Genomic DNA, 22,802 nt, shown 5'->3' with positions numbered 1-22,802 from the left:
AATGGAGCCATTGTACTCCTACTCTCAATGATCATTTCTCTCCTGCGTAACCAAGGAAGGGAGCTGGAAAGTACTAGACTGTGAAGTGGATTTGAAATAGCTATCTGAAAGACCACCCTAAAAAAGGAGTTGCTTTGCTTCTATGTGTTACTCTTGGTAGTGAGGGTGGGGACATAGTGAAGCTAGTGACAATACGTATCATCTCCATTTTTCCTATGAATATTTTAGATATTTTATTAGATATATTTAATAGTGTAAATTAGTAAAGACAAGTAAACTACTGAAGCTATTTTCCATTTTTCTTAAAATTAACTTTTCATTTAAGTATAATATACATACAGAAAAATACATATTACAAACGTAAAGTTAGTTCTTCATTAATGTTCAAACTAAAACATATGACTTTGAAAGACTAAAGCCTGAGTTTTTAAAAAGGATGCCTTTAAACTGCAATATCTTGAGTTTGTTCTACCTTTTCAGGGTTTTTCCTAGCCCTTTAGTGAAGATTTTGAAAAGAGTGGTGGCAGCAATATACAAAATTCTAGGAAGAAACTGAATTATATTAAAGATGAACGTTAACAATGGTAACAAAGTGTTTTGTATATTATCCTTGTGGGAGTTTGAGAGAGAGAAAACATCTTGTCTTCAACAAACAAACAAAAACAAACAAAACAGCATTTTTTTTAACATCTTTATTGGAGTATAATTGCTTTACAATGGTGTGTTAGTTTCTGCTGTATCACAAAGTGAATCAGCTATACATATATATATATCCCCATATCCCCTCCCTCTTGCGTCTCCCTCCCACCCTCCCTATCCCACCCCTCTAGGTGGTCACAAAGCACAGAACTGATCTCCCTGTGCTGTGCGGCTGCTTCCCACTAGCTACAGGATCTTTTTCTTACATTATTTGTACAATGATTATCCATTGGATGTTGGTGGAAAATATCTGGGAAGATTGGACTCTGTGTTCTTAAATACTCAGAAAATTTGTGTCCCAGAATTGCTCCTGATAAAATTTCAGTGTGATTATTCTCCTGCTAGAGCTAGCTGGATTCCCTACAAGCAAGGATTTGCAATCCTCCATTAGCTATAGCAGCCAGAGATTTGCTAAATGAGACAAATGAAAAGCAGACAAAGTGATATCAAGATTTATTTAAAAGTCATTCTTGAATTCTCTTCTTTAATGAGAACAACTACAGCTCTATACTTTTTGCAGTTGTATTAACAATAATACTACCCTATGGAAATTAGTGCTCAGAAAACCAGTTCTTAAGTCCTTGATGGTTCTCACGTTGATTAGTTGACACAAAATGCCTACTATATTCTTAGCCCTGTGATAAGAACAATGGGGTGTATAGAAATATAAATGTCACAAGCCATTCAGGACACTCAGTTTACTTGGTGAGAGATGATTAATGAATTGAAACAATTAGAGAATAGTCAGGTAGGCTGTATACAAAGTTCCTTAGTATACTTCAAACTATGGTCAACCAAGAGAAGTTCAAAATGTTGACCACTGCATTATTTTGCTTTTTAAGTCAGGGCAAAGCAGAGTCTTAACATTTTCGACAAAAAAAAAAAAAAGTTTTGAAACTAAAAGGTTTGTGTTAAAGCACTAATTTATCCTATCAAATGAGACCTTTTCCCTCCTAACTCTCCAGAATTAACTGAGATCTGGCATGCATTTTTTGGCAGTAAGAAGATACCTCCATGACCTTGAAGGCTTTTCATGTAAGGTTCTGGGGACTTTATTTCTTTCACTCTAGACACTGCAGCTTTTATAATGGTAACACGTTATGCAAATGACTCAGCTATTCTTTGCAATAAAGAATAGGGCCTTTAAGGAAATTCCACCCCCACCCCTACCCCTGCCCCTTTCTGTTTGTATGCCCTGCCTCTCCCTCTCTGATGGCTCTTTCTCTCTCTGTATTTTCTGTCTCTGTCTTTCCCTCCCTCTGTCATGATTTACAAATGTTGGAAACATTCCTTCCAACAGATTAAAGAAGCTTTATCCAATTAAATCACATGAGGAATGATTTTCTAGAAATAAGGCATTAAAAAGATCTTCACTTGCTCACTGTGTTTAACTTAGTAATAGACATTAATATGTTCATGATTTTCAATAAATACTTATTTCCTATCTCTAAGAAAAGTTAAATAATCCTCATGAAAGAAAATGAGCCCCCGAGTGTCACTCTGCATATTAGCACGTAGCCAGGTCTCTGCCAAGTTGCCCTCTGACTGACTGCTGCAGATGCTCTTTCTCAAGTATTCTGAGTCATATCTTTAGTGCAAGTCTTCAGGGACAAACAATAGCACCTGTTCCTCACAAGATATCAGGCCAGTTAGCCCATTCATGTATCTTTAATGAAGCTCTGGGGCAGATGGCAAAAAATGGCATCATCAACAACTTAGCACAGAGAAAACAAAGGGCATAAGTGTTGATGCAACAATGCTGTTTTATGAATAGGAAGAGTCAGAACCTAAGTGTTTCACATGCATCTGCTGCTGTCTTGATTGTCTGAAAGATGTGAGGAACACCGTAGCAATTAAAATTTCTGGGCATGTAGCCTATTTGCTCAAGAATGTGTTCCCTACCCTCTGCAGAAGGGAAATGCTTTGGTCCGGGATTGTGGAAGTTTAGAATTAATGGGCAGTTGTGCTTTGGGGGATACAGTTTGTTTCTTTCCTGATGCACTGACTAGGCTTCACCTATGATGGGGTTCCTGGTTTCTCATTAGTCATTCAACTTACATACCCAGTTAGTGCTGACTTCCAAAGCAATAAAAATAATGCAGTTTCACGCTCAGAGATTATTTTTGGTCACATTGTTTTACTCTTTATATTAATAAAATCAGTTTTACTTTTACCTATGGGATAATTAAAGAATCTCTGAATTTGGGCTAAGGGAAAACTACACTTTCAAGAAAAAAAGATGCTATTTGAAATTTTGATAACTTCCTGGAAAAGACATGTGGAGACTGGTCACTCTTTGATGGAGTGAGGGGAACTCTATTATTTCTTATTCTTCAGTAAAATAATTTTGAAGGTTGCTGTTTACAATGTGACTGCCTTTCCTGGCACGTCACCAAATGGGAAAATAGGATGATGGGAAGGAAGAGGAAAGGCAGGCTTACATTCTTCAGAGCAGGGTGGGGCTTTTCTGTATTTTCAAAATTCTTTATCTGCCTTAGGCACTGACATGCAGTGCAGTAAACTTAATTCACAACTTCCATAGAAGAAAAATATTTTGGATATTTATGTGATTCTTGTGTGGCCACCAAGCCCTCTTTCCTTACCTCTCCCCCACACCTTGCCCTTGCTTTCCATTTTTGTCCCACCTTCAACCAATATTCTAGTAAGTAAAATAAATGGCAAGCTATGAAAGGAGAAATTGTTGCTTTCATTCATGATTTCCACTCACATTATTTGCACTGGGTCATACTGGTGAGCTTTGTATGAAAGATAGCAGTCGTAAGTATTCATAGACCTTCATTACCCTTGCTAGTTTTTTTTTTTTTTTTTTTTTTTTGCGGTACGCAGGCCTCTTACTGTTGTGGCCTCTCCCGTTGTGGAGCACAGGCTCCGGACGCGCAGGCCCAGCGGCCATGACTCACGGGCCCAGCCGCTCCGCAGCATGTGGGATCTTCCCGGACCGGGGCACGAACCCGTGTCCCCTGCATCGGCAGGCAGACTCTCAACCACTGTGCCACCAGGGAAGCCCCCTTGCTAGTTTTTAAGACACATAATTTCTTTTAAATGGTATCCCACTGGTGAAATCTGAATAAGATTTTTGGATTGTATCAATGTCAGTGCCCTGGTTGTAATATTGTTCTACAATTTTTCAAGATGTTACCATTGGGGGAAACTGAGTTAAGCGAACATGGGATCTTTCTGTATTATTTGTTACAGCCACATGTAAATTTACAATTATATTTATAAAACTTTCAATCAAATAATTTTTTTCACAAAGAATTATATTCCTTATCTCATTTAGGTCTGTTTAGCAAAAGATGACTTTATGATTAATATAATATAGTACTTAAAAGTATAGACTTTGAGCCTGACATACCTGCCCTTGAATCTTGGCTCTACCACTTTTTAATTGGCTAAGTTACCTAACCTCTCGTGGTTTTGTCTTTGTCATTAAATAAATGAGGATAATAACAGTAGGTAGCTCACAAAGTTTTGAGAATTAAATGAGATAGAGCATGTGAGTCACTTCCCAGTGCTTGACATATAGGAAATACTGGAACATATTAGTTGCTGTGATGATGATGATGATTTCTGTAATTAGAGATAGAAGAGGAGTTTTCATCATCTCTCAGCCTCTGTTCTAAATGGCTACTGGATACTTTGGCTTGTATTTAATAAAGGGCATTTTGAGTTTTCATATTATTATTTTACTTAAAATGAGTTAAGGGCAATTTTATCATCTGGAGCTAAATGATTATTGCTAATGAATTAACTGGAATTAATGACAATAGATTTGAGATCAAATATTCTGGGTATAAAATAAGAGAGAAGGAACAGACTAAAACTGAACAACATAATATCTATACTCCCAGTCACCTCCAGAGACACACCTCTGAAATATAAAATTATTTTCAGTTGCAGCCCCCCAGATTTTCTCTATACAAAGAGTGTACACACATGATTTCTCTCTTTTCTATCAATGAAGTCCATGTGATATAATGGAAAAAGCACTGGACAGGGTGGTTAGCAGTTCTGGATTCTAGATCCAGCTCTGTTATAGGCAGTGTGACCTCCACACTGCCTATGACAGTGAGAGCCTTACCTTCTCTAAGCCACCTGGTTCCCTATGTGTAAATTGTGAGGTTTGAATTGGATTAGTGATTCTCAGAGAATGGTCCCGGGACCAACAGCACTAACGAGCTTCACCTGGGAACTTGTTAGAACAGTACACTCTCAGGTTTCCCCCTCAGATCTACTGATTCAGGGACTCTGAGTGTGGGGTTGAACAATTTTTGTTTTAATAAGCCCTCTGGTTGATTCTGAAGTCCGTAGAAGTTTGAGAATCACTTCTCTGGATTAAATTTTAGTCTAAATTTTGGACTGTTGGACCCAACCTCCAGAGTTTCTGATTCATAGGTCTGGGGTGGAGTCTGATAATTTGCTTTTTGAAGTTAGATGCTGCTGGTCAGGTACCACACTTTGAGAACTACTAGGTTAGATAAACTCTAAGCTCCATTTCAACTCTGTGATTCCATCATTATCATTGCTTTCACAATGCCTTCTGTCCCCCTCCTTATTTACTTTGTCCCTCAGTTTATTGAAACTGCGTCTTACCTAATAGTTAACATTGAAACTTTCTAAAATATCCTACCTTGTAGAGGGTGATGGACAGAAAAGAGCTTCCCTTAATTCTTACAGCTTTTGTTAATATGAAGCACCTGCAGCTCTTTGGCATTAAAAATGACCTTAGGACCTGCTATATAACACAGGGAACTCTGCGCAATGTTATGTGGCAGCCTGGATGGGAGGGGAGTCTGGGGGAGAATGGATACATGTATACGTATGGCTGACTTGCTTTGCTGTGCGCCTGAAACTATCACAACATTGTTAATCAGCTATACTCCAACATAAAATAAAAAGTTTAAAAAAAAAATGACCTTAGGTGGCCTACTTAATTATCTCATGTGCGTAGCTAATTACAAAGGAAATATCTTCAGACACCAAGTTTCAATAATTAAGGTCTGATGCCTAACTGCCATTGATCCCTTTACGTTGTCTTAAGATCTGAAGAGCTTGGGCACCAATGTAAAAATAAAATTATGTTTTCATTCGAAGATGCTGTTTAATGAATAACACCAAAGATCCCAAATTACATCTTCAAATGAGCTTTTTAATCCCACCTTCTTTTTCTTGGTTTTCTGGATATTTGGGATGGGATAATGCTCTGTGAGGCATGGGTCTGCTAAGAACAAACAAGCCTCTGCCTGCCAAACTGAATTATTTATTTGGCTCATGTTTTCTGTTTTTGAAGTAGAGTTATGGGTTAAGATCCACTGTTTCTTGTTTTATCAGTAATTTGATAATTTTCTAGTACTGAATTGTAAACTATATAAGAGAAAAGCAAGGATCTAACATTTACTTAGTGCCTATTATATGCCAGTCACTGTGCCACAAGCATTACTTTTCTTGTTTATTTAATCCTCACAACAACCATGTAAGGTAGTATCATTAGCTTTGGTTTTTACATGAGGAAATAGACTCAGGAAGGCTAAGTAACTGCTCAAGATCACACAGCCATAGAAATGGCAGTGTATAGATTTAAGCTCAGATTCGTTTGACAACAAAGCCTTTGTAGGCATAGTAGATTCTGAATAAAAATATGTGTTGAATGAATGAGTAAAGGAATGACTATATGCCATTATCTTCCTAATGTTGATTTTTAAACAATCATAGAATTATAAAGTTGAAAAGGCACTATAGGTCATTATCTAATCAGGGTTTTAGTTATGCATATCCTTTAAAGCATCTCTAACAGATGAGTATACAGCCTTTACTTGACCACCTCTTGGGAAATGGCACACACGACCTCTTTAATCACAGTGATTATTGAATAGCTCATTATTAGAAAATTCTTTGCATTCAACTTCCCTAAAATCTCTTTCTTTTGAGCCTAGATCTGCTCTTTGTAACTGCTCAGACTTAATCTGGTTCTTCTTCCATACATAATTCTTTCAAATATTTGAACATAAGCATATATCTTCTCTCTCCCAAGCAAAATAGCCCCCATTTTTCCAGTTACTTTTCAAGATCCACACATAATAATAACTTAATAAATGTTTGTTAAATGAAAGAAGGAAAGAATAAATAAATTTGATACCTAGACTCCTCAGTTTCTTGTTTCCTTTCTTTAGAATGTGAAGCATCTGTGCTGTGTTCTGGGTACATGCTAGGACCATATTTCTAGAAGTAAATGAAGGGATTTCCTTTGATATACTCTTGCACTGCACAATAGTCACCCACAAAAATATCATTTTTTAATTTTCTGACATAGAACAGCGCTGTCATCTTTGACATCTCAGGTTTGCATCAGGTCACAACAAGCTGGAGTTGAACAGCAAACCTAGTGCTTTTCTTCAGGGTTAAAGGCAAGACCTGGGCGCTAGGGGATCAGCTCCAGTTTAAGCAGGCTAAGTTGGTACTCTAATGTACAAAACTTGGGCTTACCTCAGCTAAAATGGAAGAAATAGCTGCCCAAAGCTAGTTTCTTTCACGCCCCACTGGCAACGTAGTAATTGCACAAAGACCTTTTTATTATAAGTTGATTTTCCTGAGAAATGAATTCTGAAAAATACTGTAAAGTGTTTATTTTTTGCTTGCCCTTTATTAACCCACATCTTAGGGCTTTCCCTAGAGAGAAACTGTTGGTAAATGAAACCTCTTAGACCTACACAGGAACATTTTTGCAATATGTCCCTGGCTGTGGAGGGAACAGGGACAGGACAAGGCAAGTTGGTGCTATTTAAACAGGGTCATCAGCCAGTATATGGAATTTTGCCTAAAGAGAAGATTTAGGAATTTAAACAGGGGAAGAGTTTGGGGTTGGTAGAATTACTGGGAAAGGTTTGTATCTTAAACAGGATATAATGCAGATCTTTTATACTGGTAAGGAGGGCAAAGACCCAGTTTGAACTTAAAGATCATTTCTCTTAGTACGTCCTAGTTTTGATCTTTAAATAACAAAGGTCCTATAGTTTAATTTATAAAATCATGCCCTAAAAGCCAGCACAGAACCTTCCTGTGATGCTATTGGAATCAGGGCAGCATGCATAGAGTAAGGGAGGGAGCTAGGAAATTAAAGTGTGATTTTCACAGACATGATTCTGTCATAGTTCTTATTTTCTTTATATGGAATACAAATGCTGATATAGAGTGAAGATTTTCTGTTTTGCATTTTTGTGCTCTTTGATACATTTATTGAGGTCAAATGAAATTTGGTATAGTAGGATTTATTATGAAGTGCTCTCTGAATACAGCTCCATAATTACTCAGCTACATGGTAGTGCATAAAGCTGTAAAACTGCTTAGCCAGACAAGCAATTTATGTGTTACATCGAGGTGTGGATGGCAAAGAATATTAGTTTAATTGGGAGCCAAGATGTAGTAGCCTTAAATCTGAAGAGCTATATGTTTAACATAATGCAGTGAGGCTTTGAAATAAGATACCTAAACTGGGGAGCTGCAGCTTTTGGAATATATAAAAATTAGACATTACTTTCTGACCAAAGATACTAAGTACTATTTTCAAAATAAAGTACAGAATGCAAAGCAGGTGAAAGGGCAAAACCTTTCAACATTGTAAGGTGACAGAAGAGAACATTTCTTCTAGTTCTTTGTTTTAAAAAAAGAAAGAAAATAAAAGGAAAAAAAGTCAAGATAAAAGATAACCAGTAACTATAATTTAGTGGAAGCAGGGATGAGGCAAATTCACAATGAGGTTATGTCCTTGGTGTACCAGTGGAATCTGAAAGGGATTTGGTGAATTTAGCCTGAAGTTTTCTCAGGGAGCAGATTTGGAATGAGGTTAAAAGTGGGTGGCTGTTTGGGTACCAGCACACCACCATGGGTGAAAAACAAATACTCCTTGGCATACATTTGCTCTCTGTCTGATCATAGGCTCTCTTCTGTTTAGCAGGTTCAGGGTCACATGCCTCCGCTCATGATCCCAATTTTTCCACATGACCAGCGGACCCTGGCAGCAGCTGCTGCTGCCCAGCAGGGATTCCTCTTCCCCCCTGGGATAACGTACAAACCAGGTAAGTAGAAGGGATTTCACATTCTTCGGGGAATGCTAAGATCCATATGTTTTTGCTTAGTAATCACAGCAAGCACAGAAGCATATGAAGGAACTATGAATAAAAAGATCATAAAAGCTATTTTAAAGTAAAATTAGAATTGTGAAGGGGGCATGTTAATAAACGAATTGGTTGCTAAAAACTTTTACTTTCTCTTCTTCCACTTGAGTTTGTTCTGAATTCACAGATAAAATGCTGCTTTCCCTCAGGCCTACAAACTTTTGTCAGCTCTCTCTCATACCTTTACCGTGAATAATTGTCTTTGGTTAAAGATACTTTGCTCCTCCTGAGAGCTTTTATACTCTAGGAGAGTGGTCGCATACAGTATAAAATGCTATTATTGTTTGTTGTCTGATTTCTCTTGGAAGAAGAGTTAAAACTAGGCTGATTTAATTAGCTTGCTACTAATAGGTAAAATTCTTTTTGATTTTAGTCTAAATAATGAAGCAGTCAGTTGTATTTTCCTATTCATCTTTGAACCGCAAAAAACAGGACACGTAACCTTGCAGTGAAGTATGTTTTGAGATGATTTAGCAAATGTTATGATTTTTCTTTATTCCTCTGAGTTTACTGGACTCCTGGGGAATTCAATTAGGGGCATAATGGTTTGAAGCTTCTTTCAGAGCATCCTTGTAAACAGGGCTTTAAATGTTTAAAGATATGTTGCCAAAGGAATCCAATGTAAGAAGATAGTCAAGTAAATAAAAAGTCAACCTGAATTTCATTTGTGCATTCTTTGTAACTGACCTCAGCTCAGAAGTAGTGACCTTGTTCTACTCATTAATAATTTCTGTGTCAAGTTCTTTTTAACATATTAACCTGATTATATTAACCACCCAGTCTGAGTGCAACAAATCTGACTGCAGCGGTTTCTTTGTGTATGGGTTTATAAAGTGAACAAAGGTATTTTAATATGCTTAAAGCAGTAATAAAGTATAAATCACTTTACTAAAATTCTCTGTAAGGAATGTTACTAAATAGCGTAAAAACAAACCTAGTGGGGTTTAACATCTATTTTTTGCCATCAATTACTCTTATGCTTTTGGTAGAAAACCCCCTTCCTTGTGAGGAAAGGAAAGATGTCTGTGTCAAAACCCAAATTATTCAAAGAATAGAGATCTTAAGCGATTGGCTAATTTAAGGACTGACTTTCAAAATTCCTCAGCTATAAAGCAGTCAAAACTAGGAGTAACAACGGTTTTTGGGTACCACAGTGAAAGGAAAATTGTGTTACTCAAAGTTAAAAGTTGATTTTTCTAGAGCAGAATTTTTAGAGCAAGTTATATTCTGTGAAATTAGTATCCATATTAAGGACAGGATAATATTTGGTCAGAGAATATCTTTCTGTCAGTGCAGTGGTTCACTTCTTCTCTGACCTCTATAAGTAGTTTTGAACTTTCTTCACCTTGACTTCCTTCAGAATGTTGGTGTAAACTAAGTTTACTGGTTTAACCTGAATCTGAGTTGTTATCCCTACACCAGTTTTGGAATCCTTTTAAATGAACTGTATGTGGAAACTATTTAATTTCCATGTTTTTAAATTTAAAATTCTCCATATTTCAAAATCAGGTTATGGGCCTTATTTTCTTCTAGACACAGATATCAACATAATTGATATGTAACTTTGTTAAGACGATAATACTGTTTTCTTGTTTTCTAACATCTGTATTGCAGTATAATTGCTTTACAATGGTATGTTAGTTTCTGATGTATAACAAAGTGAGTCAGCTATACATATACATATATCCCCATATCTCCTCCCTCTTGCGTCTCCCTCCCACCTCCCTATCCCACCCCTCTAGGTGGACACAAAACACCGAGCTGATCTCCCTGTGCTATGCGGCTGCTTTCCACTAGCTATCTGTTTTACATTTGGTGGTGTATATATATTTCCATGCCACCCTCTCACTTCATCCCAGCTTACCCTTCGCCCTCCCTGTGCCCACAAGTCCATTCTCTACGTCTACGTCTTTATTCCTGTCCTGCCCGTAGGTTCTTCAGAACCTTTTCTTTTTTTTTTTTTAGATTCCATATATATGTGTTAGCATACAGTATTTGTTTTTCTCTTTCAGACTTACTTCACTCTGTATGACAGACTCTAGGTCCATCCAGCTCACTACAAATAACTCAATTTCGTTTCTTTTAAAGGCTGAGTAATATTCCATTGTATATATGTGCCACATCTTCTTTATCCATTCATCTGTCGAGGGACACTTAGGTTGCATCCATGTCCTGGCTATTGTAAATAGAGCTGCAGTGAATATTGTGGTACATGACTCTTTTTGAATTATGGTTTTGTCGGGGTACATGTCCAGTACTGGGATTGCTGGGTCATATGGTAGTTCTATTTTTAGTTTGTTAAGAACTTCCATTTTGTTCTGCATAGTGGCTGTATCAGTTTACATTCCCACCAACACTGCAAGAGGGTTCCCTTTTCTCCACACCCTCTCCAGCATTTATTGTTTGTAGATTTTTTTTTTTTTTTTTTGTGGTACGCAGGCCTCTCACTGTTGTGGCCTCTCCCGTTGCAGAGCACAAGCTCCGGATGCGCAGGCTCAGCGGCCATGGCTCACGGGCCCAGCCGCTCCGCGGCATGTGAGATCCTCCCGGACCGGGGCATGAACCCGTGTCCCCTGCATCAGCAGGCGGACTCTCAACCACTGCGCCACCAGGGAAGCCCTGTTTGTAGATTTTTTGATGATGGCCATTCTGACTGGTTTGAGGTGATACCTCGTTGTAGTTTTTGATTTACATTTCTCTAATGATTAGTGATGTTGAGCATCCTTTCATGTGTTTGTTGGCAACGTGTATACCTTCTTTTGAGGAATGTCTATTTAGGTCTTCTGCTCAGTTTTGGATTGGGTTGTTTGTTTTTTTGATACTGAACTGCGTGAGCTGTTTGTATATTTTGGAGATTAATCCTTTGTCCGTTGCTTCGTTTGCAAATATTTTATCCCATTCTAAGGTTGTCTTTTTGTCTTGTTTATGGCTTCCTTTGCTATGCAAAAGCTTTTAAGTTTCATTAGGTCCTATTTGTTTAGTTTTGTTTTTATTTCCATTACTCTGTGATTTATGTCATAGAGTATTCTGCCTATGTTTTCCTCTAAGACATTTATAGTGTCTGGTCTTACATTTAGGTCTTTAATCCATTCTGCGTTTATTTTTGTGTATAGTGTTAGGGAGTGTTCTAATTTCATTCTTTTACATGTAGCTGTCCAGTTATCCCAGCACCACTTATTGAAGAGGCTGTCTTTTCTCCATTGTGTACTCTTGCCTCCTTTTTCAAAGGTAAGCTTACCATATGTGCATGGGTTTATCTCTAGGCTTTCTATCCTGTTCCATTGATCTATCTTTCTGTTTTTGTGGCAGTACCATACTGTATTCATTATTGTAGCTTTGTAGTATGGTCTGAAGTCAGGGAGCCTGATTCCTCCAGCTCCGTTTTTCTTTCTCAAGATTGCTTTGGCTATTCGGGGTCTTTTGTGTTTCCATTCAAATTGTGAATTTTTTTGTTCTAGTTCTGTGAAAAATGCCATTGGTAGTTTGTTAGGGATTGCATTGAATCTGTAGATGGCTTTGGGTAGTATAGTCATTTTCACAATGTTGATTCTTCCAATCCAAGAACATGGTATATTTCTCCATCTGTTTGTATCATCTTTAATTTCTTTCACCAGTGTCTTATAGTTTTTTGCATACAGGTCTTTTGTCTCCTTATGTAGGTTTCTTCCTAGGTATTTTATTCTTCTTGTTGCAGTGGTAAATGGGAGTGTTTCCTTAATTTCTCTTTCAGAATTTTTATTGTTAGTGTATAGGACTGCAAGAGATTTCTGGGCATTAATTTTGTATCCTGCTACTTTACCAAATTCATTGCTTAGCTCTAGTAGTTTTCTGGTAGCATCTTTAGGATTCTCTATATATAGTATCATGCCATCTGCAAATAGTGACAGTATTACTTCTTTTCTGATTTGGATTCCTTTTATTTCTTTATCTTCTCTTATTGCTGGGGCTAAGATTTTCATGACTGTGTTGAATAATAGTTGTGAGAGTAGGCAACCTTGTCTTGTTCCTGATCTTAGTGAAATGGTTTCAGTTTTTCACCATTGATAATGATGTCGGCTGTGGGTTTGTCATACACGGCCTTTATTATGTTGAGGTAAGTTCCCTCCATGCCTACTTTCTGGAGGTAGGAGGGTTTTTATCATAAATGCGTGTTGAATTTTGTCGAAAGCTTTTTCTGCATCTATTGAGATGATCATAAGGTTTTTCTCCTTCAATTTGTTAATATGGTTTATCACATTGATTGATTTGCATATATTGAAGAATCTTTGCATTCCTGGGGTAAACCCCACTTAATCGTGGTGTATGATCATTTTATTGTGCTGTTGGATTCTGTTTGCTAATATTTTGTTGAGGATTTTTCCATCCATGTTCATCAGTGATACTGGCCTGTAGTTTCCTTTTTGGTGAGATCTTTGTCTGGTTTTGGTCTCGGGGTGATGGTGGTCTCGTAGAATGAGTTTGGGAGTGTTCCTCCCTCTGCTATATTATGGAAGAGTTTGAGAAGGATAGGTGTTAGCTCTTTTCTAAATGTTTGATAGAATTCACCTGTGAAGCCATCTGGTCCTGGGCTTTTGTTTGTTGGAAGATTTTTAATCACAGTCTCAATTTCAGTGCTTGTGATGGGTCTGTTTATATTTTCTATTTCTTCCTGCTTCAGTCTCGGAAGGTGGTGCTTTTCTAAGAATTTGTCCATTTCTTCCAGGTTTTCCATTTTATTGGCATATAGTTGCTTGTAGTAATCTCTTATGATCCTTTGTATTTCTGCAGTGTCAGTTGTTACTTCTCCTTTTTCATTTCTTATTCTGTTGATTTGAGTCTTCTTCCTTTTTTTCTTGATGAATCTGGCTAATGTTTCATCAATTTTGTTAATCTTCTTAAAGAACCAGCTTTTAGTTTTATTGAGCTTTGCTGTTGTTTCCTTCATTTCTTTTTTATTTATTTCTGATCTGATCTTTATGATTTCTTTCCTTCTGCCAACTTTGGGGTTTTCTTGTTCTTCTTTCTGTAATTGCTTTAGGTGTAAGGTTAGGTTGTTTATTTGAGATGTTTCTTGTTTCTTGAGGTAGGATTGTATTGTTATAAACTTCACTCTTAGAACTGGTTTTTCTGCGTCCCATAGGTTTTGGGTCATCATGTTTTCATTGTCATCTGTTTCTAGGTAGTTTTTGATTTCCTCTTTGATTTCTTCAGTGATCTCTTGGTTATTAACTGGTGTATTGTTTAGCCTCCATGTGTTTGTATTTTTTACAGTTTTTTTCCTGTAATTGATATCTAGTCTCATAGTGCTGTTGTTGAAAAAGATACTTAATATGATTTCAGTTTTCTTAAATCTATTGAGGCTTGATTTGTGACCCAAGATATGATCTATCCTGGAGAATGTTCCATGAGCACTTGAGAAGAGAGTGTATTCTGTTGTTTTTGGATGGAATGTCCTATAAATATCAATTAAGTACATCTTGTTTAATGTGTCATTTAAAGCTTGTGTTTCCTTATTTATTTTCATCTTGGATGATCTGTCAATTGGTGAAAGTGGGGTGTTAAAGTCCCCTACTATGATTGCGTTACTGTCAATTTCCCCTTTTATGGCTTTTAGCATTTTCCTTATGTACTGAGGTGCTCCTATATTGGGTGCATAAATATTTACAACTGTTTTATCTTCTTCTTGGATTGATCCCTTGATCATTATGTAGTGTCCTTCTTAGTCTCTTGTAATAGTCTTTTTTTAAAGTCTATTTTGTGTGATATGAGAATGGCTACCCCAGCTTTCTTTTGATTTCCATTTGCATGGAATATCTTTTTCCACCCCCTAACTTTCAGTCTGTATGTGTCCCTAGGTCTGAAGTGGGTCTCTTGTAGACAGCATATATATGGGTCTTGTTTTTGTAGCCATTCAGCCAGTCTATGTCTTTTGGTTGGAGCATTTAATCCATTTACATTTAAGGTAATTATCGATATGTATGTTCCTATTACCATGTTCTTAACTGTTTGGGGTTTGTTATTGTAGGTCTTTTCCTTCTCTTGTGCTTCCTGCTTCTCTAGAGAAGTTCCTTTAGCATTTGTTGTAAAGCTGGTTTGGTGGTGCTGAATTCTCTTAGCTTTTCCTTGTCTGTAAAGGTTTTAATTTCTCCGTTGAGTTGAATCTGAATGCGATCCTTGCTGGGTAGAGTAACCTTGGTTGTAGGTTTTTCCCTTTCATCACTTTAAATATGTCCTGCCACTCCCTTCTGGCTTGCAGAGTTTCTGCTGAAAGATCAGCTGGTAACCTTATGGGGATTCCCTTGTATGTTATTTGTTGCTTTTCCCTTGCTGCTTTTAATATTTTTTCTTTGTATTTAATTTTTGATAGTTTGATTAATATGTGTCTTGGTGTGTTTCTCCTTGGATTTATCCTGTATGGGACTCTCTGTGCTTCCTGGACTTGATTGACTATTTTGTTTCCCATATTAGGGATGTTTCCAACTATGATGTCTTCAAATATTTTCTCAGTCCCTTTTTTTTTTCTCTTCTTCGGGGACCCCTATAATTCGAATGTTGGTGCATTTAATGTTGTCCCAGAGGTCTCTGAGACTGTCCTCAATTGTTTTCATTTTTTTTTCATTATTCTTCTCTGTGGTAGTTATTTCCATTATTTTATCTTCCAGGGCACTTATCCGTTCTTCTGCCTCAATTATTCTACTATTGATTCCTTCTAGAGAATTTTTAATTTCATTTATTGTGTTGTTCATCATTGTTTGTTTTCTCTTTAGTTCTTCTAGTTCTTTGTTAAACGTTTCTTATATTTTCTCCATTCTATTTCCAAGATTTTGGATCATCTTTACTTTCATTATTTTGAATTCTTTTTCAGGTCGACTGCCTATTTCCTCTTCATTTGTTTGGTCTGGGGGAATAATACTGTTTTTTATGGGGGAAGATATTGTTATATAGTCAGTGAGTTTGGACCATTTTATAAAATGTCTTCTCACACAGTATCACTGAGATTGCAGTATGTAAGTAAGGAGAATCTAGACATTGAGGCAATATTTTGCAGTAGTGAGTTACCCCCGCTGAACAGCATCTGTGAAGCATAGAGTAGTGTCTTGGGGTAGCAAAGCTGGATTTGATTATGTTGGCTAAAACCTGTTGTTTAGGGCAGGACAGCGGATTTGGACATGTACGATGATTTTTAATCACAAGCAAGCCTGGTAAAAAAGTTATTATCTGGCGACCCCTAAGTTATGTCAGAGAACTGAATTAACCAGAACCCTAAATTCTTAAATACTTTGGCTAATTCAGGTTTTATTGTATATAAAAATTATACTTTAAAAGGATTAAAATTATATGTTCATATGCTACTGGGAGAGACATTCCATACTTAGGAGACAGTCTATGCAGTGTTCTTGTCATTCACAGAAACTGGGAAAGGAGAATACTGTTTGAATGGTGTCTGGACAAGGAAAACTTTTTTGCCCCAAACTGAGCTATAGCTATAATTTCACTTGTGAGATAATGACTGAAATTTTAGAGGAGTAGTGTTGTCACATATAAAAGCCTTGAAATGGTGGTGTAACTTTATAGTTTGATCCCCTAAGCAAGAAGAAGAATAAGTGCTACGTTGGTTTTTAATGAATTACAAAATAAATTGCTCTCTTTTTGCTCTTTTTTCACCTTCCCATAACCTGAAACAATTCCATAGTGTTTGTGCCTTCGACTGATTGAATAATTATCTTCATTTCCAGAAAGCAAGGACCACCTTGGGCTGATTTTTCCTGTTAAAGTTGACTGTTTCTGAATCCATATTAGTACATTCTAAACAAATATATTTAGGGATATCAACCTTCTCCTCTTCAGATAATTTGACCCATTATTCTGGACATTTCAGGGCCCCCATGGGTAGTGAACACCAAGCAAGCTCTCCCACTCCGGTGAGTTGCTGAGGAGACATGTTGCTGACCGGGATTGTACAGTTTCAGGGGAACATCTATCAAAATAATCTCTGCTGAAATTCTTTTATTGAGTTGTAATCCCTAATTAAACCCCACCTATTAAAAAAAAAAAAAAACTCGTTCTCTAATTAGAGACATCTTTCTAAAAAGGAACTTATCAGGGCCCAGAACATAAACCAGAGAAGTTTGGTTGCTTTGCTCTTTCACATCATGATGCTGAGAGATATAGCAATCCAGGGTAAGATGAATACAATTGAGTACCTATGACTGAGAAAACTAAAAGATTAAGCCTCTTTCGTAGCTGCCAATGTGTATATCAGAGTGATTGAATTGACTGTAAAATAAAAACACTGGATAGCATCCTTTGTGTGCCAGGGATGATGCAGCTGACCCATGGACTTCGTGTAGTTGGGATTTTTAAAATGATTGCTGCTGGAGTAGCACCCTTAAAGTTTCCCAGGAGATCCTAGGAGTAGGATGTCTGCCTCCTCATGACTCCTACACTTACTTACTATTTATAATATGATAACAGCTAAAGCTTATTGAATAATTACTTTGTGCCAAACACTGTGTTAAATATTTTACACTATTTTATTTAATTCTTACTTGAACACATCACTTAACCTTGCTGAGCCTCTCATTTTTGTCATCTAAAAAAATATGTCATGAGTTGTCCGCTGCTCAGCATGGGTGTGAAGATTAAATTTGTTAAAGTGTATGAAAGTTATTTGAAAATTCTAAAACGCTATGTTTGGGGATAAAGTCTGACCATGAAACTAAGTAAATTTAACTACATTAAACTGCATTCTTATCCATTAGGAATGTGGTCCCAAAACCGAGCTTTTGACTGAGATATATTGCCTCTCTGCCTGATGACCAAAAGCAATTTTACTAGTATACCTGCTGTTTCTTTAAGAAAAAAATTGTGGTAAAATATACATAAAATAATATTTATTATTTTAACCATTTTTCAATGTACAACTCAGTGATATTAATACATTTGCAGTTTTTTGTAACCATTACCATTATCTATACCACAAACTTTCAATCATCTCCAACAAAAACTCTGTGGCCATTAAACAATAACTCTCCCTATCCTCCTACCCTGAATCCCTAGTAACCTCTATTTCACTATTTTTCTATATGAATTTGCCTATTCTAGGTACTTCATATAAATGGAATCATACAATATTTGTCCCTCTGCATCTGGCTTATTTCACTAAGCATAATGTTTTCAAGGTCCATCCATATTGTAGTATGTATCAAAAGTCCATTCTTTTTTATGGCTGAATAATATCCCATTGTATATATATATCTACGTCTATATATTTGTTTGTTTATCCATTCATCTGTTGATGGATATTTCTGTTGTTTCCACATTTTGGCTATTGTGAATAATGCTGCTGTGAACATTGGTATACAAATACCTGTTTGTGTCCCTGCTTGCAGTTCTTTTAGATATACACGTAGGAATGGAATTGTTGTATCATATGGTAGTTCTATGTTTAGCCCTTTGAGATACCATCAAACTGATTTCTATATGGGCTGCACCTTTTACATTCCCACCAGTAATGCAAGAGTGTTGCAATTTCTTTATATCCTAACCAATACTTGTTATTTTCCATTTTTTAAAAAAAATTATAGCCATCCTAGTAGATGCGAAGTGGTGTCTCACTGTGGTTTTGTTTTTCATTTCCCTGATGATTAATGATTTTGAGCATCTTTTCACGTGCCTATTGGAAATTTGTATATCTTCCTTGGAAATGTCTAAGTACATTGCCTATTTTTGAATTGGGTTGTTTGTTTTGTCTTTATTGAGTTTCAGGAGTTCTTATATATTCTAGATATTAATCCTGTATCAAATATATGATTTGCAAGTTTTTTTTCTCATTTTGTAGGTCGTCTTTTCACTTACTCGATAGTATCCTTTGATGCACAAAATTGTTTAATTTTGATGAAGTCTGATTTATCTATTTTTTCTTTTGTTGCCTGTGCTTTTGCTGTCATATCCATGAAATCATTGCCAAATCCAAAGATTTACTCCTATGTTTTCTTCTAAGAGTTTTATAGTTTTAGTACTTAAGTTTAGGTCTTTGATCCATTCCAGTTAATTTTTATATATGGTATAAATTAAGGGTCCAACTTCATTCTTTTGCATGTGGATATCAGTTTTTCCAGCACCATTTGTTGAAAAGATGTCTTTTCCCCAATGAATGGTCTTGGTACCCTTGTAAAAAATCAATTAACTATATGTAAGGGTTTATTTCTGGGCTCTCTATTCTGTTTCATTAGTCTATATATCTGTTCTTATGCCAGTATCATACTGTTTTAATTACTCTAACTTTGTAGTAAATTTTGAAATCAGAAAGTATGAGTCTTCCAACTTTATTTGTCTTTTTCAAAATTGTTTGGGCTATTGGGGCCCCATGCAATTCCATATAAATTTGAGGATTGGCTTCCATTTCTGTAAAAAAAGATGATTGGAATTTTGGTAGAGATTTCACTGAGTCTGTAGATTGCTTTGTTGATCTTAACAATGTGAAGTCTTCCTGTCTATGAACATGGATGCCTTTCTATTTATTTAGATCTTTAAAAATTTCTTTCAGAAATGTTTTATAGTTTTTCAGTGTACAAGTCTTTGCCTCTTTAGTTAAGTTTATTCCTAAGTATTTGATTCTTTTAGATGCTATTGTAAGTAGAATTGCTTTCTTAACTTCCTTTTGGATTGTTCATTGCTAGTATATAGAAACACAGTTGATTTTTGTGTGTTAATCTTCTACCCTGAAACTGCTGAATTTATTTATTAGCTCTTGTAGCTTTCTTATGAATTCTTTGGAATTTTCTACATATAGGACCACTTCATATGCAAATAGACATAGTTTTACCTATTTTTACCTAGTTTTACCTGTTTGCCTCTTTCTTTCTCCCTTCCTCCCTTCCTTCTTTATCCCCTCCCTCCCTCCTTCCCTCCCTTCCTCCCTCTCTCTCTTCTTTCTTTCTTTCTTTCTAGTACTAACTAGAACTTCTAGGACAGTGTTGTATAGCAACAGTAAAAGTGGGTATAATAGTCCCCGATCTTAGTAGAAAAGCTTTCAGTCTTTTACCACTGAGTGTGATGTTAGCTGTGGGTTTTTCATAAATACCCTTTATCATGTTGATGGACTTTCCCTCTATTCCTAGTTTTTTCTGAGAATTTTTATCATGAAAAGATGTTGGATTTTGTCAAATGCCTTTTCTGCATCAATTGAGATGATCATGTGGGTTTTTCCCCCATTGTTCTATTAATGTTATGTATTGCATTGATTTTTTATTTTTAATGGTGAACCACCCTTGCATTCCTGGGATAAATCCTACTTTGTCATGGTGAATAATCCTTTTGATATGCTGTTGGATTCAATATGCTAATATTTTGTTGAGGATTTTAATATTCATACAGAATATTGGTCTATAATTTTCTTTTCCTGTGATGTCTTTATCTGGCTTTGTTATCAAGTTTACACTGGCCTCATTACCTCAGAGTTAGGAAGTGTTTCCTCCTCAATATTTTTGAAGATTTTGTAAGGATTAGTGTTAATTTTTATTAAATATTCAGTAGACTTTATTGGTGAAGCCAAAAATTCAGTCCAGGAATTTTCTTTATTGGGAGGTTTTTGATTACTGATTCAATCTCTTATTATGGGTTTGTTTATATTATCTATTTCTCCTTGAGACAGTTTACATAATTTGTATGTTTCAAGGAATTTGTCCATTTCTTCTAGATTGTCTAATTTGCTGATGTACAGTTGCTACCTAATACTTCTTTTTAATTCCTTTGTTTCAGTTAGCATTTATTGAGCACCACTTATTTGCTGATATCTATATATATAAATGTATATGTATACATGTATATGAATATACATATATATTCTCATTTAATTTTTATAACAACTCTAAGATATAAGTGGCATTATCTATATTTTGTTAAAAGAAAAAAAGAAACTAAAAGTCAAAGAAGTAAATTAACTCTTTCCAAACTTTCACATCTAGAAATTAGTGGAGGTAGAATTCAGACTGAAATTCTGAATATTTGACATTTTATACTCTTGCAGGCATGATCTAAGTGTGTAAGATATGAAGAAAAGTCTAGCTTTTGTGAGTGTGTGTGTATAAAAAATGTGATTTATATGTATGGGATTATCTAGATGACATCTTGTGAAGCTAGCCATTTCTAGCTCTTCTTGACTATTTAAAACAGAGGCATGTACCACTATTGCTGGAATACTTTATTAATTAAATCCATCTACTTGAAATCAAAGCATTTCTGAGGTTCTTCAGGTTAGTACTCCCCTTTTTAAATAAGAGTGGTGAGGTCCAAGAAGGAACTATATATGCTCACCTGTATAAACTAACCTAGTTTTATGGTGATTGAGATTATTTTAACTGTGCCCTCCTTCATATATGGAGGCTATATCATTGGTGAGTTACTAAGTCATGAACTTTAAGTTGTTATTTTAAGTTAATTTCTTGTAACGAGGATACATGTATATCATTTTGTCCATACTCACTTATTTAATTGCTATTGTGACAAATCCCATGATTTTCATATGATTAGCCAAGAGTTTGGATGCATCTATGAAATAAGTAAAGAAATTAAGATTGATCCTTGATTCTTAGCTTCTTTAAAGGTATGAAAAACAATGCAGATGCTCTTAGAAAAAGTCTTGAGATCAAGACTCTTCTCATCATTGGTCTATTCTTTGATGAATAGAGGAGAAGTTTAGCAGGAGAAATAAGAGCATGGTGATCTCAGCAATATATACTATGATCCATGGCAATTTTTTTCTCCAATTGTTCTCAGAACAAATTAAAGATTTTGTTTTCTTTTTAAGATTCTAAACGTGTCACTCATTGCCTACTAACTTTTGCTGCAGTGTGCTGTCTCACAAAGATAAATTCAGATTGATTATGGCATTCCCTCAGAATACAGAAAAGTTATAATATTTTGCTATTCTGAATACATGCATCCAGGCAAGATGCAATGTGGCATGTCCAAGTCTATACTGTTGGCTGTAATTGAAATATTTCCATATTGTAGCAAAAATGATAATAGCTCATAAAAGTGGGGTGTATCTATGAGTTATCTGGCAACTCAAATAACTTACCATCATCCTGTGATACGACCAGACAATGATCTGTGAGATGAGGGATGTGTAGTATATCTTTCTTCTGTTTTGGAGGGTGGAAAATAAGGTATGAGACTTTGAGCCAGTAACTGAAGAATCTTTGAGTCCTGTCTCCTAGTTTAACGTATTTTTCTTCTCTACCCCTCCCAAACTCTCTAAATAGGTTAATATCTGAAGTTAGTACCTCAGAAGACTGCAACCATCCCAGTCCCTCGTCTTTCTGAGGAATCAAAGTAAAGGGACAGAATTTTACCCATGGGATTTTTGACTTTTTAATAAAAGTGAAGTTTGTATCCAAATTACACAAACTAGGAGTATTCTTGCAGGAGGTAGTCTGAGTCTAATGGGTCTTAGGTTCATGATACAAGCTCCTCCTTTTCCTGTGTTTAAGTCTTAATAAGTTTCGGCTTCCTTTCGGTTTCCCTGAAAATTAGAAAATATACTTCCTGTCATTCAGGGACTCTTGCTGTGGAGCTGCTTTGATCCCAAAGCAATGTTGGTTATTGTGGCAAGTGAAACTAATGTCAGGCAAATGTCCTATAGGCTGTAACTCCTGTTTCATATTTGCTCTGTAAGCTCCAGATAAAAATAATCAGTTGGAAAACCTAGAAGCCTGGAAAGATGGATTTATGTAATGGGCATTATTTCCCAAATTGGCATTTGGAGGTTGTCTACTTATACTAGAGGTAGCAAGAGCCAGATTACAGTAGTGCCTAAAACCAACCTGTTTCAACAGGCTTCATCTTCTTTTGTACAGATTTAAAGAGAATGGGTCCTCACGCAAGCATTTCAAATCCAGAGACAAATTTGAAAAAAATTGCTACAAC

At 36.1% G+C, this 22,802-nt stretch overlaps 1 protein-coding gene across 9 annotated transcripts in view; it reads left to right on the top strand.

Moving 5' to 3' along the window:
• The window catches only part of SOX6 (SRY-box 6), a 691,286-nt gene that overhangs the window by 541,906 nt on the left and 126,578 nt on the right, over positions 1-22,802 (top strand). For all 9 annotated transcript variants that reach the window (XM_029207695.1, XM_029207704.1, XM_029207698.1 and 6 more), the window contains one exon: positions 8,669-8,792. In XM_029207695.1, coding sequence (XP_029063528.1) covers positions 8,669-8,792 — 124 coding nt within the window. The remainder of the gene's footprint in view (positions 1-8,668; positions 8,793-22,802) is intronic.

Source organism: Monodon monoceros, unplaced genomic scaffold, assembly GCF_005190385.1.
Source record: "Monodon monoceros isolate NGI ecotype Baffin Bay Population unplaced genomic scaffold, NGI_Narwhal_1 Super_Scaffold_7, whole genome shotgun sequence".
In the NCBI taxonomy this organism is placed as follows: Eukaryota; Metazoa; Chordata; class Mammalia; order Artiodactyla; family Monodontidae; genus Monodon; species Monodon monoceros.
This window is presented reverse-complemented; position numbering and strand designations above follow the sequence as displayed.